General features: G+C 39.7%; 3 protein-coding genes across 3 annotated transcripts in view; 1 reads left to right on the top strand and 2 right to left on the bottom strand.

Annotated features, from left to right (window-relative positions):
• The window catches only part of LOC110954691 (cholecystokinin receptor), a 34,305-nt gene extending 32,301 nt beyond the window's left edge, over positions 1-2,004 (bottom strand). Inside the window, exon 1 of the mRNA XM_051959419.1 lies at positions 1,486-2,004. Within this exon, the coding sequence (XP_051815379.1) occupies positions 1,486-1,624 (139 nt within the window). The 5' untranslated portion in view covers positions 1,625-2,004. The remainder of the gene's footprint in view (positions 1-1,485) is intronic.
• A 10,060-nt stretch (positions 2,005-12,064) lies between these two features.
• Positions 12,065-15,762, top strand: pdzk1 (PDZ domain containing 1). Its single transcript, XM_022199358.2, has 7 exons — positions 12,065-12,274; positions 12,394-12,607; positions 13,473-13,805; positions 13,884-14,080; positions 14,158-14,382; positions 14,699-15,022; positions 15,634-15,762. The coding sequence occupies exons 1-7, from the start codon at positions 12,068-12,070 to the stop codon at positions 15,685-15,687; spliced, it is 1,554 nt and encodes a 517-aa protein (XP_022055050.1). The 5' UTR covers positions 12,065-12,067; the 3' UTR covers positions 15,688-15,762.
• On the bottom strand, positions 15,397-22,077 carry si:ch73-390b10.2 (Golgi pH regulator). Its single transcript, XM_051959424.1, is given in 16 exon segments — positions 15,397-16,887; positions 16,981-17,046; positions 17,193-17,281; positions 17,759-17,862; positions 17,954-17,981; positions 17,984-18,016; positions 18,019-18,043; positions 18,741-18,829; positions 18,942-19,051; positions 19,143-19,223; positions 19,352-19,494; positions 19,648-19,751; positions 19,848-19,954; positions 20,039-20,142; positions 20,286-20,345; positions 21,824-22,077. Coding segments are annotated over 16 exon segments (1,392 nt in total). The 5' UTR covers positions 21,866-22,077; the 3' UTR covers positions 15,397-16,680.
• Between the last annotated feature and the right edge of the window lie 66 nt (positions 22,078-22,143).

The following is a 22,143-nucleotide window of genomic DNA, read 5'->3' as shown; positions in this document are numbered from 1 at the left end:
CATTCAGAGAGAAAGAAGTCATTTGAAAAATCCCTGCAGACTGTACGTGGTAAGTCTGTGGCGCATGCTTTGATGTTCCTGGTTGGCAGAAAAAAAATGAGTGTAGCCCAGTGGGAATTTGTTTGTGACACAACTCAATCTGCCCCATAATCACAGAGACACTGTGATGGACAGAGAGAGGATATGAGGGAACGTGGCGGAGAAGTAATCAATTTTGTGAGTGACGAAGTGAGTAATGATGGTGACAGCGGCTGTACAGAGTCAGATGTCACCGTTTGTGCTCTTTAGATTATGATCTCAAATGGGTGTGAAGACAGGTTAGAGGATTTGGTAAGAACATAGAAGGGAAATGAAAGCCTGATTGGGAATAATTCACACAAAATAACTTGCTGTTCACCCAATTTGAGGCATCGCGGTCTTGTCAGATGTGTTCTCAGTGGGTTTGTAGTTTGCAGTGTGCTGATTTAGCTCAGTATAATCATTATACTTATGCCTAGTTGCTCCATATAACGTCCTACTGACAGGTGTAGAATAAGCCAGGTAATGATGGGAGTAACTGAGGGGAGGGAGCTCAGGATTTATGACAGTGTGTGCAGCAAACTCTTAAAGGTGTTCAATCCCTGCAGTCTTTTACGCACATTAAGCACACGCACCTCATCAACACATGGAAACACTGGCATGAAGTCGGGTAGCAAGTGCTGATTGATAATGTAGCAGGTGGGACTGAGAGGAAATTGCAAAAGCGATGACGCACTTTAATGCCTTATTTACAAGCTCAAGTCAAGTGAAGTTATTAATAATCACTCGAAATCATAAATTACCCTCAAGGGGTTATACAATCTGTATGTGGGAACGTGTTCCATCTGCAAATTTGGATAAAGTGCTTTGAAAATGCTTTGGAAATATGGAAACAGCAGGATGGAGCAGCATTTTTTAATGAATAATTCCTCTGTGTGGCCAGAATTAGTGTGACTCTGTCTCTCTGTGTTCTGATCCGTATTTCACTGTAACTCAGTAGATTTCACATTGAAATAAATCGAAATCCAGAAAAATATTTTAAAAAAGGCTCAGCATATGGTAACAGCTCCATGACATAGGATAGTAAAGCTTCTTATTCCCTCACACAGATCAGGAACCAAATTTAGCTGTTTAACTGTCAGTTTGTCCACAAAATAGTAACTTATTCACATTTATCCCTAAATGCACCTTGAATGTTAAGTTGCAAGCAACAAGTTACACAAATTGATCTCTTATCTGTGGCTATTTCAGAAAAGTGAAAACCAAAAATAACCAGTTTTTCTTCCACTGAACTAAGAATTCCGACATCAGCAACACTTTCAGCCCAAAATATTTGAATAAACCAACGTTACGCTTAATGTGGGCTTTTATTTTTGCACCTATCAAACTCCACGACGCTTCACTGAAAACAGAAATACAGAAATAAAATGTGATTTTGGTTATAAAGTGATTTGTGTGTTCGCTCACCTCTCCGCGGAATGACGACTATGGACTCGTTGCCGCAGGCGACGCTTGAAGTCTCCAAGCTCCCGTTACCGGCTCCATCAGCCTGCGCTCCGACGCACTCAGGGTTCAGAGATGTCTCATTTTGCGCACAGAAATCCATGATTTTTTTTTTTTAACGTAATGTCTGTAATTTGAGCTAATGTGATCCAATGTAGCAAAAAGTTCAAATCAACTTTCTGTCAATTTCTGCCTGAGCCTCTGAAGTAGTGAAATAACTGGACTCTGCATTCACTGTCCATCACACTTGCTGAATGAGGTTGTCGCTTCCCGACTTACAAAACGAGAAAAATAAAAACGCAGTTTACTTTTTTTGTTTGTTTCCCAATTTTAAGTTACTCTAAGTGTTTCACACTTGGCATCATGCGTTAATCAAAGTTTGGTGCGCGCCAGGAGAGAGACAAGGTGCGCTGCGCACTGCTGCGCTTTTCCGAAATAAACCGCATGAAGAGCGCGACTGAGCGCAGAGAGCGGAGGACTAATGTCATATGGGGTGTGTGGTTTCTGTGTGAGAGAGAGAGATAGAGATGGGTGGACTGTTTGTGGTCTTCACCTGTCATACTAATGCGTAAACCATTAATAAAATATAAATATGTTAATACCACACGTATCTTTACGCACAGATTTGCTTCTTCAATTACAATTTCTCACAAGGCAGCTTCATTATTTTTTTTTATCTCGATTTAAAAAATAAGAAGAAGCTAGATAAACACTAAAATGAAAAAAAAAAGATTATTAGTCTTTCAGCATCATAATGAACACTGGCGATTTATTGGTTTTCTGAGAGACAGCCACCACTATCTGCCACATTTTATCACATCTAAGTCCCAGCAATCCTGTCATATCTACAAAAGTGACGAGTCTAGCACGCTTATATATCTCCTCTATTCTACACAACGGGATTTAATATAAAAACTGAGGGGTGGCTTAAAAGACTGAGAGAACACAAGGAAACAAATAGAATCCACAGTGTCCAGGCATTATGATTATGTTGCTGTCATCAGTTCTGTTTGTTTGTAACACTGGTTTGGAGCCTGACTGTGCGGCTTGCCAATTTAATTACAGGCAGGAACGTTTCCAGCTTATTTAAGCACTGAAGATCTGATGCCCCCTAAGTGTGACTAAAAGCCACTGTGGCGGTTTTACAGGCGCACCGCCGCCCTCGTGTGGTGAGTCCACATCCTCAGTACGATGTTACAGAGCTGTGGTGGTGAATCAGAGTCTGGTCTGTACATTTTACAGCATAAACATACAGTGTTAATCACAGCTGGCTTGATAAGGTCCTCCTCCTTTTTTTTTTTTTTTTTAATCTTTCTTGTCTTCATTAAAACCATCATTATTTTCTATCCCCTCTTCCTCTTTAAGAAACTAATTAGATCTCGTGATATTAAAAATGTTTTGCAATGGTTCTTATTCTAAATTTTTCTTGCCATGCTGTCTGCCCCTGTGGCTGTGGTTGTGATTTTATCATTTGATTATTCACTTAACTGCTCATTCAGACAAAAAAAAAAAAAAAAATGCGGATGAGTCAGAGCATCAGTTTTCCAACAGCAGTCCAGCTGGTTGCTTTTAGCCAGTTCAACTGAAGTCTAAATAACCTTAAATGAACTCAACCTTAAGTGGATGTTAAAGAAATCTTGTAACAGTGATTTGCTTTTGGGAAGGAGCAAACACAAATGTCCTACTGTTAGGCTCAGAAAATACTCACATGGGTCATTTTGGAAGGAAATTACCTCTTTCGACCTTCGGGGGACTCTTGAAGTGAAGTATTCTAAAGAGCCTGGTGCTTGTGGTCCACAACCATCAAGATACTTAATCCACTCAGCACTGGTAGTACAACTAATGACTCAGTAAAGCCTGGCTTTCATCCTATGCTGTTACAAATAAATGTAAAATTGCTGTAATCTCTCTAGATTCTTGTATAATCAAAATGAATGCAGCAGTGATAAATGTCATTGTGCTTTGTGTTGCAGGGGTATGCATTAAAACTATCCTAACTGATATACTCTATGTTGAATGACACTGTTTTTGTAGATCTGCTATCAAGGCAGAAGAGTTTAAATTATTCTGATTATAAAAAGTTCCTACATCAAGTCTTTACATATCAGGATAGTTTAAACCAGACTATCCATCTCCGTCATTATGCTGCACTGAGCTGGGGATGAGCTAACAGGCCTGTGTGGTGCCTCAGGTCTGGACAGGTAACATGCTTGTTTTTCCTCTAAGGCAATAGAGAGACCGTCTCCTCTGTGTCACCTGTACATTTGGGAGGTTAAAATGTCACTGCTCTCTGAGGGGTGTTATCGCTGCAGAGAGCCTGAAGCATCTGGCTTCCCTCTGAACACTCAAATGACTGACAGAGGAGGCAAAAAAAAGAGGGGGGGACCATTATTTCAAGCAGCCCATCTCTAATTTTTCTCCAGGTCTAATTAGCTGGCTCGGCAGGTCTTGTGCAGAGCCACTTAGCCCAGATAAACAAGCCATGTGAGGATGCCAATCAAGATGAAGAGAGCGACTGGTGCTCCCCGTTGAGTGTAGTAATCGCAAACTGGCATGACGTGTTGATTACTGATGCTCCACCGCTGATGAAGACAGGTTGGAGATAATCGCTTCAGGGGTGGCACTTTACAGCTCACGTCTGCATCCTCTGCTGCGACAACATGCGCATACTTTGCTGCCGTTTCTGTAAACACCACTGAGACTCTGTCCCAGATCAAATAAACAACTGTAGCGGCAGCGGATTCATCAATACGGGCAGTCAGCATCACGGAAAGACATTAATGTCTTCTTTTTCCCTGTTCTGGCAAACACAAGGTGATGGCTGAAGGTAATGGATAGGGAATGCATCAGTGCTAAGCCGAGCTGAAGAGGATTTCTGTCTCCTTCCACTCATCTCTCCTCTGGCTGTGGTTCCGGGACCCCTGGGATCGATTGTTCAAACATGGCTCCGGGCCATAGTGAGTGTGTGGATGCAGGGTTGGAGATGTGTGTGTGTTTTAATGGGAAAGCACCAACCCATCAGCAGCGATAAGTGCCTGGTCTGGGGGTACATACACCTGTACGGTCTCTGAGTGTTTGGGCCAGTGTGGTACATTTACTGAAGAGTATGCTGTCAAAGTAGAGAGTCAGACACAAATTCTGTCCCTTTGGTGTGTATGTGACACTACTAGTTACTTTACAGATGAAGATTTTACATTAAGATGTTCCGATAAAATTCAGTTCAAAGCAAAATCTGGTGTTCTGTTCATTGAACAGAACACCAGGTAATCAATATGCTCGGGTCAATATATAATTTATGGACTTTTGAAGTCTATGGGATATATCTTGCATACATTTTTATTAAAAGCAAAAAAAACCTCAGATTTTTTTATGTTCATTGTGATCAATGACTGGATATCACTAAAATGTCAACTAAATAATCGTCCCAATTTAATAACAACCACCTAATTATCTAAACAATAATAGTGAGTTTAATGAAAAATTGTTTTGTGTTCTTTTTATTAGGTTGAGATCATCATGACTGATATTTCTTTTTTGCCAATATATCAGATTTTATATGGAAAATAAATTGGATCTGTGTCCGAGAAATAAATTTCAACTAAGTTATCCATTACATGATGTCTCCACATGATGTCATTTCCTCCTGAAGAAAAGACTGGCAAGACTCCAAGGCTTTCTGAGTTATTTAATATAAAGTAGTGTGTGAGTCAAGTGTGGATTCATGACATGTCAACAGGTTTACTACAATATCTTTAGAAATAACTTTTAATTTCAATTTAAACATCCATCCATTCTCTATACACCACTTTATCCTCACTAGGGTTGCAGGGGGTGCTGGAGTCTATCCCAGCTGACTCGGGCGAAGGCAGGGGACACCCTGGACAGGTCACCAGTCTGTCGCAGGGCTACATATACAGACAAACAATCACACTCACATTCACACCTACGGACAATTTAGAGTAATCAATTAACCTCAGCATATTTTTGGACTGTGGGAGGAAGCCGGAGTACCCGGAGAAAACCCACGCATGCACAGGGAGAACATGCAAACTCCATGCAGAAAGATCCCAGGCCCAGACTGGGATTTGAACTGAGATCTTCTTGCTGCAAGGCGAAAGTGCTAACCACTAGGCCACTGTGCAGCCCTCAATTTAAACAATTATATATATAATAATTAGAAGAATCTTTCTCTAAAAATGCCATGTGGTGTTTGGTTATAGGCAGCCATGTTGATTTTAGTCCTGAAAACAGCAAAACGTGTCAACTATGATACCGGTCAAGTATGCTACAAAAAGCCCCACAATAACATATTGACCCATACATTTATCTCAAGGTAAGTGCTGTACACTAATATTTAATGAGATGGATTTTATATCATTTGTGTCACCAATTCTACATCTACAGCAAAAGCTGGGGTTGATGTGATACACTTTTCTGCAAAATGTTGAAGGGCGGTAATGGATGCCTATACATCTTTCCACCAACAGTTATGCATATCTGTCGATATACATTAGTGTTGGTGGCGGTAATGTGCTGTAAAAGGTAGCTGTGTGCCAAAAAAAGGGGAAAAAAATAGCGGGGGCAACTAATGCGAGTTCAAAGCATCGACTAAAAGGATTTGCAAGTGGAGATGGTTGTCAGCTCTCACAGATGATTCAGGGAAGTTGTGAAATGTAAATGGCTAACCATGCATTTAACATACAGGTTCCTTTAAGGACAGTTTGAAGGTGCAACATGGTGAGGTATTTAAATCTGTGTAGAAGCAGCAAAGCCACTTTGGAAAGAAAATCTCAACTATTTGTATTATTATAGTCAGTAAAAGTGTCAGAAAAAATGTGTGAGCATGAAAATATTGAGGCATTGTTCTGTAAACATAATTTTAATGCAGCTTTGCATAGATAGGGCCAAGTCTGGCTGCTTTTTGAGTATTTTTTTTTATCAATATAACTGCATCATATTTATGATTTTATTATATGTTTTTTTAACCAATTTTTTTTACTGTAAATAAGCAGAAAAATATAAAGATAGTAGAATTCTTACATTTTATGACACACAAATATAAAATATTATTTATATAACAGTGGAAATACTGAAGTAAAGTATTTTAAATACACTTTCAAACTGTAAGGATGCAGGTCCCTTAATGTATATGTGCTTTGTTACTAGTCAAACCCTTTTACTACACTGTACATTTCACTGCAAGAGATTTTAATGTTAAATTTCAGTAAATACTAGTAGTACAGAAAAATACTGCCAACCACAATTGCTATTGTTTTACTGTATTTTTACAGCATTAAAATTGCAATTTACCTAAACAATAAAATTCTCTATCGTCTAGAAAGAATTCTACAGCAGAAAATTCTGTTTACGGTTCAATATGGAAACAAAACTTTTCAATAACATATTGCATTCATATCGTGTTGTTGCTGTAAGGGTGAGAAAGAAAAGATAAAATCAGAACTGAAATCAAAGTTCAATTATTAAACCGAGACATTCAGCAGTAAATTCTCCCTCTAGACATAAGCACAGTAATGTATTAACTTTACAGTTTGAAGATTTATTTTTGTTTTCCTTGGGGGTTTTCACCTTTGTCCCATCCTGGGGACACAATGAGCCTGTTATAACCAGTCGACTCTCCCATAGTTACAGACCACAGTAACCATAAACTAATCTACACCCAAGATGAACATGAACTCCGTGAACCTTTTAAATCGAGCTATCAAAAAAAAAAGTATCACCAATTTTGTTGACTTTAGCAGAGAGCTAGACTGTTATTACATTGCACTGTACTGATGGACAATGTATTTTGGAGGAAACTTAAGAAGGCAGCCAGGTAAAACTTTAACCTGCTGGGGACATTAATGTGCAAACTGTGAAGGTGGCTTTGTAGAAAATGAGTTCACTCACCGAACTGTGGTTGTTTTATATCAGCAGGTTTTGACCAAAAGTAACGCTGACACAAGCGAGTTTTTGAATAAAGCATGGACGACTTGGTTACCTTGTGCCAAAGAAATTATTCAGCTCCATGTTTAGGAGAAATTATTTCAGGCAGAGTCGAGTAAAAATCCAAATTTGCATTTTGTTTTTACTGATTTTGTTGCTGAGTTATGTTTTTGCACATATTGTAAAGTGGGGGAGAAAAAGATGTAATGAGTTAACGGAACATAAAGTTAACGGAACATAAAGTATATCAGCACTTGGTCCTGATGATATACCTGTGGAGGTATGGAAGTGTCTCAGAGAGGTAGCAGTAGAGTTTCTGACTGGGTTGTTCAACAGGATCTTCGATAGTGAGAAGATGCCCGAGGAATGGAGGAGAAGTGTGCTGGTTCCCATCTTTAAGAACAAGGGAGATGTGCAGAGGTGTGGTAACTACAGAGGAATAAAGCTGATGAGCCACACGATGAAGCTATGGGAAAGAGTAGTTGAAGCTAGACTAAGGGCAGAGGTGAACATCTGTGAGCAGCAGTATGGTTTCATGCCAGGAAAGTGTACAACAGATGCGATATTTGCTTTGAGGATGTTAATAGAGAAGTACAGAGAAGGTCAGAAGGAGCTGCATTGTGTCTTTGTAGATCTGGAGAAAGCTTATGACAGGGTGCCCAGAGAGGAACTGTGGTTTTGTATGAGGAAGTCTGGAGTGGCAGAGAAGTATGTTAGAGTGGTGCAGGACATGTATGAGGACTGTAAGACAGTGGTGAGGTGTGCTGTAGGAGTAACAGAGGAGTTCAAGGTGGAGGTGGGACTACATCAGGGATCAGCTCTGAGCCCCTTCTTGTTTGCTGTGGTGATGGACAGGATGACAGACGAGGTTAGACAGGAGTCTCCATGGACTATGATGTTTGCAGATGATTTGTGATCTGTAGTGAGAGCAGGGAACAGGTGGAGGAGAAGGTAGAGGCGTGGAGGTTTGCCCTGGAAAGGAGAGGAATGAAGGTTAGCCGCAGCAAGACGGAGTATCTGTGTGTGAATGAGAGGGACCCAAGTGGAAGAGTGAGGTTACAGGGAGAAGAGATCAAGAAGGTGGAGGATTTTAAGTACTTAGGGTCAACAGTCCAGAGCAATGGAGAGTGTGGAAAAGAGGTGAAGAAGCGTGTACAGGCAGGCTGGAACGGCTGGAGAAAAGTGTCAGGTGTGATGTGTGATAGAAGAGTTTCAGCTAAAATGAAAGGAAAGGTTTACAAAACTGCGGTGAGACCAGCCATGTTGTTTGGTCTGGAGACAGTGTCCCTGAGGAAAAGACAGGAGGCAGAGCTGGAGGTAGCAGAACTGAAGATGCTGAGGTTTTCTTTGGGAGTGACCAGGATGGATAGGATCAGGAATGAGTCCATCAGAGGGACAGCACATGTTAGAGGCTTTGGAGATAAAGTCAGAGAGGCCAGACTGAGATGGTTCAGACATGTCCAGAGGAGAGAGAGTGAATATATTGGTAGAAGGATGCTGAGTTTCCCACTGCCAGGCAGGAGGCCTAGAGGAAGACCAAAGAGGAGGTTTACGGATGTGGTTAAAGAGGACATGAAGGCAGTTGGCGTGAGAGAAGAGGATGCAGAAGACAGGGTTAGATGGAGGCAATTGATTCGCTGTGGCGACCCTGAAGGGAAAAGCAGAAAGGAAAAATAGAAGAAGAAGAAAGCATATCAGCACAATTCGGCACTGTAATGACCCTAAAAATTAAACATCACCTCAGTCATTTAAGTAAGATTATTAACATTAAGAATTTCTCCCAGGTAGCTTTTAATTATAGAGCTTTTGCATTAGACTGAACTAGACTGCATAGGTGTCAAAACACATGACATAAAACTCCAGAATGTACTGTATGAATGGGAAAAAATAGGAATGTGATTGTTTTTTCTTGTTTTTAGTCTTTCAGTATATACCGTATTTGATTATTTTTTGTAATTCTACGCTGTGATGACTTTTTATATGTGGTTCATATCATGTACTCCATGTTAAGAAAGCATGTTTGTTTACATGCCAAGAACTGGTTAAATCCATGTGTTCTCCATAAATCAAGGCAAATCAGGTTTGTCTATTATGATTTATGTAAATAAATGTGAACAGAACAAGTTCCCCTTGCAAAAAAAACAAAAACAAAAGATGGAATCTTACAAACTGTGTTGGGAAATAAGATAATTATGTGATCAGATAAATAGATATGCAGCGTCACCAAGTTCTTGGTCAGAGGAGTAGCTGGGGTTCTCTCTGTATAACACTGTAAGATCCTGATCCTAACATGTAAAGTGCACTGAGATGTATTATATTGTGAGAAAACACAGGTGTACTGAATTCAGTTGATTTAAAAGTGTATTTTTACTTCTTTCAGTGAAATTGCACTGTTAGTTCTTTGTCATAAAGGAAAAGCCCATTGGAGCTTCTGTTGTTTCATGTGCTATATAAATATAATATGACTTGACAATTAAATTACGCAATTCAAAAAAGTCAGCCTTCAGCACCTGTGAGCCTACAATATGACTGTATTTTTATAGAGTCTAATTGGTTAAAAAATACTAAAGGAAAATTCATTTTACCATTAAACTTCATGGGAAAAATATGCATGGCTTTCCATTACGCATAGACACTGCTTGTAATTACATAACACCCATGCATATTTACGTAATATTGGATGTGATAGGTAGACTGTTATGACTTTTATTGGCAGCTACATCACGTACCTTCGACCACTAAATAGATGACTGCTTACCTGCTGAGGACAGACTGCACAGGGACACGAGACACTGTTAAATAACTCAGCCTTTAGGCTCACCTTTGGCTGGTGAAAGTCCTTTCAGAGGGAAGGAGAAGGGGAGGGCCGAAGGAAGATGCAAGGACACAATACAATCGGTGACAGGTGAATCCCCTCTTTGGACTGGGACACTGAGTAGAGAGGAGCAGGTGAGTTTATTTTCAAAACACTTCTATACTGTATGTATTTTTCTTCTTGTACGTGTGATCATGAACCGTAGAAATTACCACACAGAGCAAGACATGTACGATTAAAGGTCAGTTTGAGATTGCTTGACTTATCCAACATCACATACAGGAATGGTTCCAAACGCTGGGTTCAGGACCTCCACAAGAAGTTTCAAAATAAATGAGTTGATTTTGTTTTGCAAACTATTGGATTTAAAAGAATAGAAAGCAAGAAAGAAAACTAAATCCTCCTTTTTTCGCATTAATAAGGGGTTTCAAGGTACATCATTTTGTTTAAGGGGTCAAACAATGCAAATATTAATTAAAGTACATATCAAAATTCACTTGCAATAAAAAGTTCATGTTATCTTACATGTTTTCTGATTTGGATACTGGAACTATTAGTATTTTCTGTGAAGTGCCACATTGTTGTGACATTTTTACATACAGTGGTGGAAAAAAGTTTTTGGACATCCTTAAAATTTTACACAATCTCAAATATTATCATAAAATATATTACAATTTTTTATGTGTTTCAAAAGGTGTGACAGCATTAGACAGACAAACAAATACAATGTTTTTTTGTTTATTGTTTACAGGAAAAAACAACAAAACTAAATTTTACCAAAATGACCCAATATTCAAAATTTCTTATTTTTATGGAACCAATTAATTTTAAGTTTTTAATGGCGTCTTTATGATTTGTTTAGTATTATGGTTTTGCAGTTGCCCAGTGCTGTCATGTAAAATCCAATTAATAGTAAATAATGTATTCCAAGATATGAAGGTATTCACAAAAAACGATCATGAGTTTGAATATTGTGTTTTATGTCACCATTAAGTACATACATTTCGCTTTTGGGACAGGCTGATACAGAATTTACGATACTTTACTACTATTCTTTAAGTTATTTACAATTCTTTGGGTTCAGACTTGCTAAAGGGGAAGTTAACTGGAGAAACAATGATTTAAGGTTTCGAGCTTTATTAAAAATAAAAAAGAAACAATCGACGCTCACATTGCCTGAAGGTGCAGAGCTTTTGGAGAACATTATAAAAAAACAACAACTGCACACTGAAATCAAACCACAAATTATTTTCACTGTTAAAATCTATGTTAATGTTTATCAGAGCGCACACCCCTTTCTTTTATGATCTTTCTGCCAGTACTATCAGAGAATTACAGTAACATTTCTTACTTTGCATTCAAAGTCCAAGCCGTATTTTATGGTGGATAATCTTCGCAGTCAGGTGTGCAGGCTGTTAACCAATAAATGGTGCAGCAGAGCTGACACAGAAGATTAGCTCTTTATCTGATGCTATCAGCACCTCTACGGCTTCTTTAGATCTGGGATTATCTGCTATTCTAATTATGTTTAAAGGGTGACAGTAGTGATAATAGAAAGGGAGAAAGAGGCGAGATTTTAAAGGTCTGAGATAAATTCAATGAGTGCTTCTACTTCTTTACTGCCGCAATTTATGAAGAAAAACTCTCATGCGTGTTTTTTTTCTAAGAATCTCTAACAAAGCTATCTTGGAAATATTTAAAGATGTTATGTCTTGCAGTTTATCACAGTTCAAGACATAATTTGTGATTATTGTGTGTGTTGTTCACCTTCTCCTTCTTATTACAGACATGTCCGGGTACAAGCCGAGGGTGATTTCTCTATCCAAGAGGCCTGGTCAGACTTTTGGCTTCTATCTGAGGGTGGAGCATGGTGAGGAGGGTCACCTGATCCGCTGCCTGGAAATGGGAGGTCCAGCAGAATTGGCCGGCATGAAGGATGGTGACCGCGTCCTCCGGGTCAATGGAGCATTCGTAGATGCAGTGCCCCACTCGGCGGTGAGTAGGATGTAGAATCACTGCAGCGCATTAATCAAATCAATACCAGACCGGAGACCGAAGGCGTACTCCTGCGACAAGCATCTTTTTTCAGACCCTTCTTTGTTTCCCCGGGGCAGGTGGTGGAAATGGTGAGAGACAGCGGATCGTCCGTCACATTCCACATTCTGGACGAAGCATCTTACAAGCAGGGTAAAGAGAAGGGAGTGAGCTTTTCCGACCCTCAGACCACAGCAGTTGCCAACGGAGTGGCCAAACAGGATCTCAAAGCCAAACTCTGCTATATGATCAAGCCCAGCTCGAGCTATGGGTTTTCTGTTCGATCAGACAAAGGTGAGCTGAAGATACAGGGCCAGGGAATAACAATCTGAGACAATTGTTAAAATAAACAGAAAGAACCAGAAATTTAAATTATAGATGCTGGAAATTGCTGCTTTAGACATACTGGACTTGAGTCTTGCTTGTCCCCAGAAAAACCTTTCAACCCTATTCTTTTCTGTTCTTTTTGCAACCCGAAGACCCCATTATTGGTATTTTTGACCTCTTACCTTGTGAAAAAGAGCTGCAGGATATCTAGAGTAGAATCTATTATTAAACAATAAACAAGCATCCCAACGTATCTGCTGACCTCTCGTGATTCTTATCATGCTGCAGTAATATGCCGATGTACTCTACAATCACATCAGTGTGCAACAGAGCACAGTTCTGACAACACCCATGAATATTGCCAGGTGTGGTTGGAGGTGAACCAGGCTGAAAATTTCAATCAGTAACTAATGAAACCACATACTCGATATATTGACCTGTTAAGATTTTGTCATTGTAGAAAGAAAACTGCAACAGCAATCCATCAAGCCTGCAGAAGTAAAGTATTTTGTGTTCTGTGTGTCTGCACACATTTTCTGAAAGGCTGGAGGTCAAAGAAAGTGTCAAATCCAAAGAGAATCCAGTCAAAGATATTCTTTTTTTCTTTGTCAAGCATATACCTTGGAATTATTAAAGTTCTGTCTTATCTTAACTTGATAACCTCACAACCAAAACTTAATTTCCATACAGCGTATCTTGCTTACTACTCATCTGTGAATAACTTGTTTATTACAATTTCAATGTTTCTGTGATGCTGTGTCAAAAATATGCTAAAATGTGTGGTTTTATTTACTCATATTTTTTTCATATCTTCTACAACATCCTGTCTTAGCTCAGGAAGGCTTTTTCATGACAGAGGTGATCCCAGGAAGTGTGGCCTACAAAGCAGGGATCAGAGCCAAAGACCGTCTGGTGGAGATCAACGGGGAGAACATAGAAAACTGTACACACGAACAAGTCGTGGAAAAGATCAGGCTGGCAGGCAGCAGCATCATGTTTCTCCTGGTCAATGAGGAAACCGACATCTTCTACCAGAAGAAGCGTGAGAAGATAGGAACGTGGTTGGCCACAACCAAGTACCTTCCTCTGCAGCCGCGCATCATCAACATAACCAAAGGATCTGATGGATACGGCTTCCTGCTTAAAGAGGAGCCCCGAAAAACAGGCAAGGCCATATTCAATACATTGATATTGTATTTCCTATACTGCAGAGCTGTCATAATGTGCTTCTGACTCCATGCAGAACACTTCATCAAGGACATAGAGCGAGGCAGCCCGGCAGATATTGCAGGTCTAAAGGAAATGGACAGACTGGTGGCTTTGGAAGGCAAGGAGGTGGAAGGCTACAGCCACGAAATGGTCGTCGACAGGTTCAGGAAGAGTGGCAACAAATGCTGCCTCGTGGTGGTGGACAAAGATACAGACCAAATGTACAAACTGGTGAGCCAGAGTGCTACAGTCTGTCCTCAATATATCCTACAGATGACTTGGATAATAGCATGTTGTGTCTCTTGTAGGGCACAGTGTCTCCCATGCTTTTCTGGGAGGACATGAAGGACTCCCACTTACCGCCCAGTTACACAGAGGCCATCACTTTACCCACCACTTCCCAACAGTCCACACCAGTTCAAGAAAGGGAAGAGGATCTCAAGCCTAAACTGTGCAAACTGGAAAGGACCTCAGGTACCTATGGCTTTCACCTAAACGCCATCAAGGGGGTGCTTGGTCAGCACATCAAGGAGGTAAGACTAAAGAACGCACATTATTTCATTATTGGGGCGGCATAGCTCAGTGGGTGGAGTGGCTGTCTCGCAACCAGAGGGTTGTGGTTTGATCCCCTGGCCCGTTGAGCTCATGTCGAGGTGTCCCTGAGCAAGACACCGAACCCTTATTTGCTCCTGGTGGGTTGTGGTTAGCGCCTAGCATGGCAGCTCCCCCCATCAGTGTGTGAATGTGACGTATCATGTAAAGCGTTTTGGATAAAAGCGCTATATAAATACAACCATTTACCATTTATTACGATTTCAAACACAAGCGTTAAAACACTGCTTTTTTCAGGTGGTGGAGGGAGGAGCAGCAGACAGAGCAGGTCTGGAGAATTACGACGTAGTGGTGGAGGTAAACGGGGTGAACGTGGAGCAGAGGAGGTATGAAGAGGTGGTAGACATGATCCACAGAAGCGGCAACTCTCTGGAGATGCTTGTGGCTAAAAAGAGCGTCTACGACAAGCTCAAAGCTAAAGGAGTGACCATCACACGCCTGCTGCTCGGGGAAACATCCTACATTCAAGTCCACACGACAGAGTCTCCAAAGACCAGCCAGAGGGCCAGACAGGAGGAGGACGCAAGATCTGATACTTCATCTGAACATGAAAGACAGAGGGTGAGTGGTGCTTTTTAAATTTTTTTACATTTCTAGCAACATGGTTCTAAAGATAGCAATGTCAGGGAGTCAATTAACCACTGATGTAATTTCTTTTGTATGAACTGCTAATTTTGTACAGACATTCATGGTTCCCAGAGCATGACTCCTGGCAGCACAATGAGGCTCATATAGTTTTGAGTAAAGGCCCTGCTAGGGTTGCCACAATACTTTGTTTAGACATTCATGGTCCCCTTATGAACGACCATTCTGCCTTAATGTGAAATCTAGTGACATCATACGATCAGAATTTGAATTTGTCCAGTACCTGCAAAACAAATAACGTTCCCACCAGCCTCAGCTGTACTTTGTGGCTGATGTTAGCATCACCAAGACTGTGGCAAGCGTGATATTTATTTTACCCGAAAATCAAAATTAGCATTTAGCCCAAAGGACTGCTACACATTGCTGCAGACTTTTGGCCTTCTTTACATGTGGTCATGTATTCGCTACATCCTGATTAAAGTCAAACATAACAACACTTATCCTGCCTTTTCCTAATTTATCATTCACCTAAAAGCAGGAAGAAAATGTCAGCTGATTAAACATTATTAATTTTTCCTCTCTTCTAGGCCACATCTGTGACTTCAAATTCATCTGAAGAGAGCATAGATGAGAGATTCTGAGCAGCCATCTGAAGAATCCCTTTCCTGATTTCGACTAATCAGACGTTGATGTTTTTTCTTTAACAATCTGCTCTATGGGCTTCATACATCCAGTTGATATCACAAGTGAAAAAGAGATGAAGAAACCGACAGGACGAGGACTGTAAAGACTTTTGAAATCTACTGCCAAAATCAGATTCACAACAGAATAGCTGCTTCCATTGTATGAAAGGGCTTAGAACAAAGACGCGTTCCCAAATACCAAGATTGTTCAGGAACCTGTGATCATAGATCCTTTGATCTACTTGTGGGCAATACAATGATGAGTATTATCTTTGAAACACCTGAGATTGCTGATGTTATTAAAATGAAAAACACTTCACTGCCAGTAAAAGCACTGTGGCTTTTCAAGTATTTTTCTCAGTGCACAAACTGCTGCTTTTATTTAATGTTCTACAAAAAATTTAATTTTGCTGTTAAAATTTCTAAAATGAAAGTAAATGGATGAGAGTTCTCATGAACACAAATAAATGCACATGTACCATCTGAATAACTTTATGGTTATCTGTTTTTGTTCCCGATGAAAGAACTGAACGTTTTGCTGAAAATTACAGTCACTAAAAAATGCAGCTCATGGGTGGTATCTCATGGTTAGCTCCAGTGTGTTCAGAATGACGAGACTTTTTGACAAAAAGAATTAAACTTTAAGACCAAAGCAAACATAGTATCTGCATTTACAGAAAAAAAAAAACTGAATTCTGGAAATACTTTAATTGTAAAGTTGTTTCCTCGTGTACTCCAACAGTTCCCCACCACTCGCACCCAAAATTCAGCCATTCCTGATTCAGGAACAGGCAGTCCAAATAATTATATCCAATATATATATACATATATATATATATATATATATATATATTTAAAAAAATGTGATTTCCGGATATGTCTAAATCCCAGATTGAAAGTCACCCCATGCGTGAGGAGTCATATCCGAGAGAGGAGCTGCACAGTAAGGGATCAGAGAGCCATGTGTTTTTCTGGTGCCTGCTTGTGAGCGAGATAAAGGAAGAGGATGCTAGACAGGGCGCTGACCAGGAAGATGACATCGAACCAGCGGTGATAGAAGTTGAACTGCAGCTCTCCCAGAACCTCTGTCACGATGGAGCGATACTCCAGGGGCATGCTCATTCGCATCAGCAGCACAGATGACACAAAATACATCCCCTATCGGATTGGGACACACAGACAGACATTTCAGATTCAAATGTAGCTTGTAAGCTTCGGCTGTTTGGTAAAGCAAGAGTCAAACACACTCACCATGATCTGAGCGAGGACTAGCACGATGACATTGGAAGACTTGCTGCTTGATATTGCATAGAAGAACTAAAAATGAAGAAGCAGATAACACCGAGATTCAAAAAACTGCACAATTTGGTGGGGCAAAAAACATCAGTTACAAGCAAGAAACCACACACATTTATTGGCTTCAAGATGAGCTGCTTAAGCAACACATCATGTGACAGTTTTACCTTGGTGAGGGTAATGAGTAAGCCACGTATAGATGTAACGATTATTATTCCCACCAGGATGAAAGAAATGTGTTGGGACCAAATTTTACCTGAAATAATGAGAAAGACAACAGAAGAATAAGATTCATTATTTGCTCAACGCAATGCCGTGCTCTCTGAGGGCGACCTGGAACAGCTCAATCAAACAATTATCGACGTGGAAAAAGATTAGAAGGGAGTATGACCAGGTTTTCTGCAGAGACAGCAGAGGAGAGGTGATAATGAGTGAGCAATCTTTACAAAAGGTCACCGTGTGTGACACGACTTTATTACTGCAGGTGTGTGTACATGTAATATTCATAATGCTGTGAGGACATGTTTACAAAGACACATGACAGGGAAAGGCAACGCTTTTGGGGAAGAAAGTAATCCATAACGTAAATCATTAAATGTGTGTAGAAAAAATTCAGGGTTAGGGTTAAGCAAGTCATGGTTATAGCTGGAGATAGAGTAAATGTACAGGAAATGAATGTAAATCAATATAATATCCTCTAAAGAGATGGAAACAACAGAGTGTGTGTATGAGCGTCTCACATCAAACTGGATGCCCAAGTAGTTCACTGTAATTTCAATACCCCTCGTCACTGGATCTGTCTTTCCAACTCGATCAAACACTATGTTTATAGTTGCCCTATGAATGAAAGAAGAAAGTTTTTCCCATAGGTAACCAACAGTATCTACTTATGAGAGTGAGAGAAACACAATATGTGAATGTTCTCACCATGAAGATTTTCCAGACACAATAGATGGAAAAAAGTAGCCAAGGAAGTTGAAGTATTTCCCTGGAATGTCTTTGAATACTCAATTCGCTCCTGAAGATAAGAAACAGTGGTGTTAAAGAATCAGCAAATCCTTTATCAGATATACACCGAATGGGCGCAAGTGTGTATAGATAAATGTGTTTTGTTGAACAGACACAAGTCACAGTCCTCCCAGTTTTAATGGAAACCATTAAAGTCAAGCAAAAGTTTATAAGGAGACCATTGACTTCATGTCATTTATGACTAGACTCCTGCATAAATCATAAAGGAAACCCAGAGCACACAATATTATTAACATGGTGATTTAGAGCGCTAATAAGCCTTCTTCAAATTACACACAGGAAATTACAGAAATATTTTATATAGATATTGATATTATGTATGATAGAGATTACTTTTATTAAATGGTAGACATCTGGCAAGCTCTTATGACAAACATTTTTCTGAGGCATTGCTGAACCAAACAGAGGCTAAAAGACAACTGAAAAATGCACCTGGACTCTTAGAGACCAGACAACACAACTCTAATGTGATGATTACACCTTTGCTGGAGACAATACAGTACTTACAACTCATGTAATACACTGCATACTAAACTAGAGCCATTTTTCACATTTTTCAACCTCAACTGGCAGCAATTTTGATACATGCAAACAGCCACATTTTTTTTACAGTTGAAAAGTTTGTCCGTAATGAGCCAGAACCTTGTGGATTTGTGTACGTGATTGTTTGTATACATATGCGTTACCTTAGTGGCTTGTAGGTCCACAGTCTCAAGAAAGAGTTGTCGACTCAACTCCTCTAAAGCATCAACCTCTTGCTGGATCAGAGAAAGATCTGGAGGGGCCAAGTCAAGGCTGATATCTACTACAAATACTACAGACAGGTACGGCAGCGGTATTTGGTAGCAGCTTTATTCAGTCATACTCGACGTAAGCTTTGAGGATACTTTCACTTCCTGTCTGTGTGGAGGTGACACTCTTGATCATGCCCCAGAATCCTGTCTGTTTGTTCTGGTCTTCCCCACGTTGGTACATCTGCCTCCGTGTCATGGCAATTCTTCACAGACAGTTTAAACCATTTTTTATAAATGTAAGTGTACTTTGTCTCAGTAGATTAAGGGAGGGAAAAATGCTTGTTTTTTTCTCACCTTTTCTTTTTGCTGACAATCATGTCCATAGTTTGGAGAAGTCTTCTCTCCAGAGCAAGGATGTCACTGTCTGTTACATTCCTGCACAACAACAAATTCAAAAAGCATCAAAGCGATGGTATCATTTGCTGGAGTACTGCCTTTGCACAAGCATACTCAGATTAACACTGTGTACGATGTAACTGCTGCAGAAAATACTTACTGCTTACCTGAGGAAATATGACATGTATGTGTAAGGACAGTTGACAGCACCAAACCCAGACAGCAGAGCCATTAGAGTGACTCCGATCACACCAACACGACTGATTAGCTGCTCAATGGACAGAATCCCTAAACAACAGACAGGAATTGACTGAAAACGGCAACATCACATTAACTTCTGCCTTTCAACACGCTTTGCAGAAAAATTACATTATTAAACAAACAGACATAATTTAGCAATGCACAATGTCCCAAATATGTGGCATAAAGGTGCCTCGTGCCAAGGGAAAACAACTACGCACACTCACATGTTTGGACTCAAGATGGGAAATGGGTCTCCCAGCTTCCAGAAGAAATACATGAAGGTAAACCAAACCATACAGGCAAAAAGAAGCCTTTGTCTATGCACTGCACAGACACACAGCAAACAGTTTAACGTTACATGTGTGAAAGAACATCTCATTTACAATATTTGTGTTCAACAGTCAAAGTGGGTGCACTTACAAAGGCGTATGTTGCTGACAACAAAGTAACCGATATAGAAAGGCACCACAAAGATTAAAACCAGCAGAATCACATACAGGTTCAGCTTCCAGTGGAAATACCTGGAACTGTGGCAGAGACCAAAGGGTTAACAGCTTTTTATGTGCTGTAGCCAATAAAAACACAGTTTGATCTCGCAGAAACGCACTAACCTGCTGCTTAAGGCACCCAGAATCTCAAAGATGATGAGCTCGAACATGGTACAAGAAAAAGCAAAGGTGACAGAGAAAACCACCTGGACAACATACTGTCGCACCTGTCAACAAACAAAACAGAATACAGGTCAAGATTTTTACCTCAACTAATGATGATGAAGCGAATGTGCATCAACTTGTTTGCCTCGTTAGAACCATAATTATGTTGGAGAAAATAGTCAACATACTGGCAGTAACACTGTACCTCATAATCTTTGAACAGCTGCCGCATGAAGAATAACCAGCCAAATCCAAAGAACAGCACCTGTGGTAGATTTAATAGGAATTATTTGGAAGAAGGAGGAAAGACGAAGGGTACAATGTGATTATTTTCCCAGTTAATCACAGAATATTGCAAAAACTCCTTTCCATTTCTTTAGTATCACCAAACAAGCTTGAGCAAAGTGGGAAACCAAATTTTTTCAGTTTCAAAACTCAGTTATCTTTGGCAACTCACAGCACCGCATACGTTCATCCCACCCTCAAAACTAACAACCTACTAAATATAAGTCTCAGTATTAACTCACTCACTCATAACAAAATAATATCTGTCTCTGAACAACAGTATTTTTCAAGCAACATTAGAATATGTACCAGCATTGTGTCTACCATTGTCACCATCTAAATTTATTAACACATTATGAAACAAGAATGGCACAGTTTGCATTGATTCATTCCAAATACATAAAATTCAATTTTTTCAGTTGCATAGCCACGTAAGGCAACAGGTCTTCCTCCTCAGAAGTGTGTCCACTCAAGCAATTCATTAGGAATTACTTTGACTATTCTTTTTTATTATCATGTGGAGCAAATTACTCATTAAAAAAAAAAAAAAAAAAACTTTGGAGAAGTATTTGCAAAGATGACTGTTACTGTTCAGTGTTTCTACTCATTTGTACTGAAATACAAAAAAAAAAAAACATGAAGTTTGTCATTTTGTGTCAGACAGAAGTATCTATATCCACAGTGCAATTGTACCCTTGCTTCTGATTAATGGCTGTAATCATCTTATAAACAGTAACACTTTTACTGTTTTTGACACTTTTCAGATGTTGTGCCAAAAACTACTAGCATGCTTCAACTTAAAACTGCATTGCCTAATTTATGTAGTTCTGCAGCTGCTTTCTGGATCTGGATCAGTCAGAAGCAACAAATGCAAATCATTTTATGTACGTGTGAAAACAAAAGAGTGTCTTTGTGAAACTGTAACATTTCTTAGAGTATTTTTTTCTAAGTTTTAGTCTGTGTGTGTTTGGTATGTTTAATATCTTTGTATATATTTGGGAACTACACTGTATAGAACTTACAGATGGGCTGCATGTGTAAAATAAATAAATAATTTCATGTGCAGTCATCTTACTGATTAAATTTTTCAGATGTAATCCGCAGGAATGAGGTCATGTTAATGCATTCATGACATTTTAGTCCCAACATAGCAGCTGCATTTTTATGGTAAGTGGGGAACCTTAATTATAACAGTTGAACTTCAGCTTAAAATATATTTCAGCCTGTTAAACTGGATTGGTTGTAAACCAGCGTACAGAGCTTTGAAACATATAGCAGAGACACAAGGAGAATTGTTCCCACGGACGGTAATAGACAAAATACATTAAAATGTATGCACCAGAACCCTGCAGTTCAAGATACCCACAGTATTTAATATACGCTAGCTTACAACAGGCATTAGACATTCTTATTCAGTGCCAGAAAGACATTTGGTCGACTTTTCCAACTCATTCTTACCTGTGAGGTGAACATGATGACTGAGTCCACCAGAAACGACATGATGATGTCCGTAAAACACGCTCTCAGTCCGTCGAAAACTCACTGCAGTCGGGTCGAGGACTGTTTCAGGTCACACTGACATGATTTCCCTAAATGCAAATTATTTTTTATGTCGCTAACCTGCTCATTTTAGGAATATTTCTCGTTCAGCTGTCATATTACAACGGTAGCGCACTACGTCACCAACATGAGTCCGGCGAATATACTTCCGTCGCAAAACTGTGACGTACTAAAAACAATAATTCAAAAAAATAGTAAAAGCTTTAGCTAATAAGTTA

This window comes from Acanthochromis polyacanthus, chromosome 14 (genome assembly GCF_021347895.1).
Source record: "Acanthochromis polyacanthus isolate Apoly-LR-REF ecotype Palm Island chromosome 14, KAUST_Apoly_ChrSc, whole genome shotgun sequence".
Classification (NCBI taxonomy): domain Eukaryota; kingdom Metazoa; phylum Chordata; class Actinopteri; family Pomacentridae; genus Acanthochromis; species Acanthochromis polyacanthus.
This window is presented reverse-complemented; position numbering and strand designations above follow the sequence as displayed.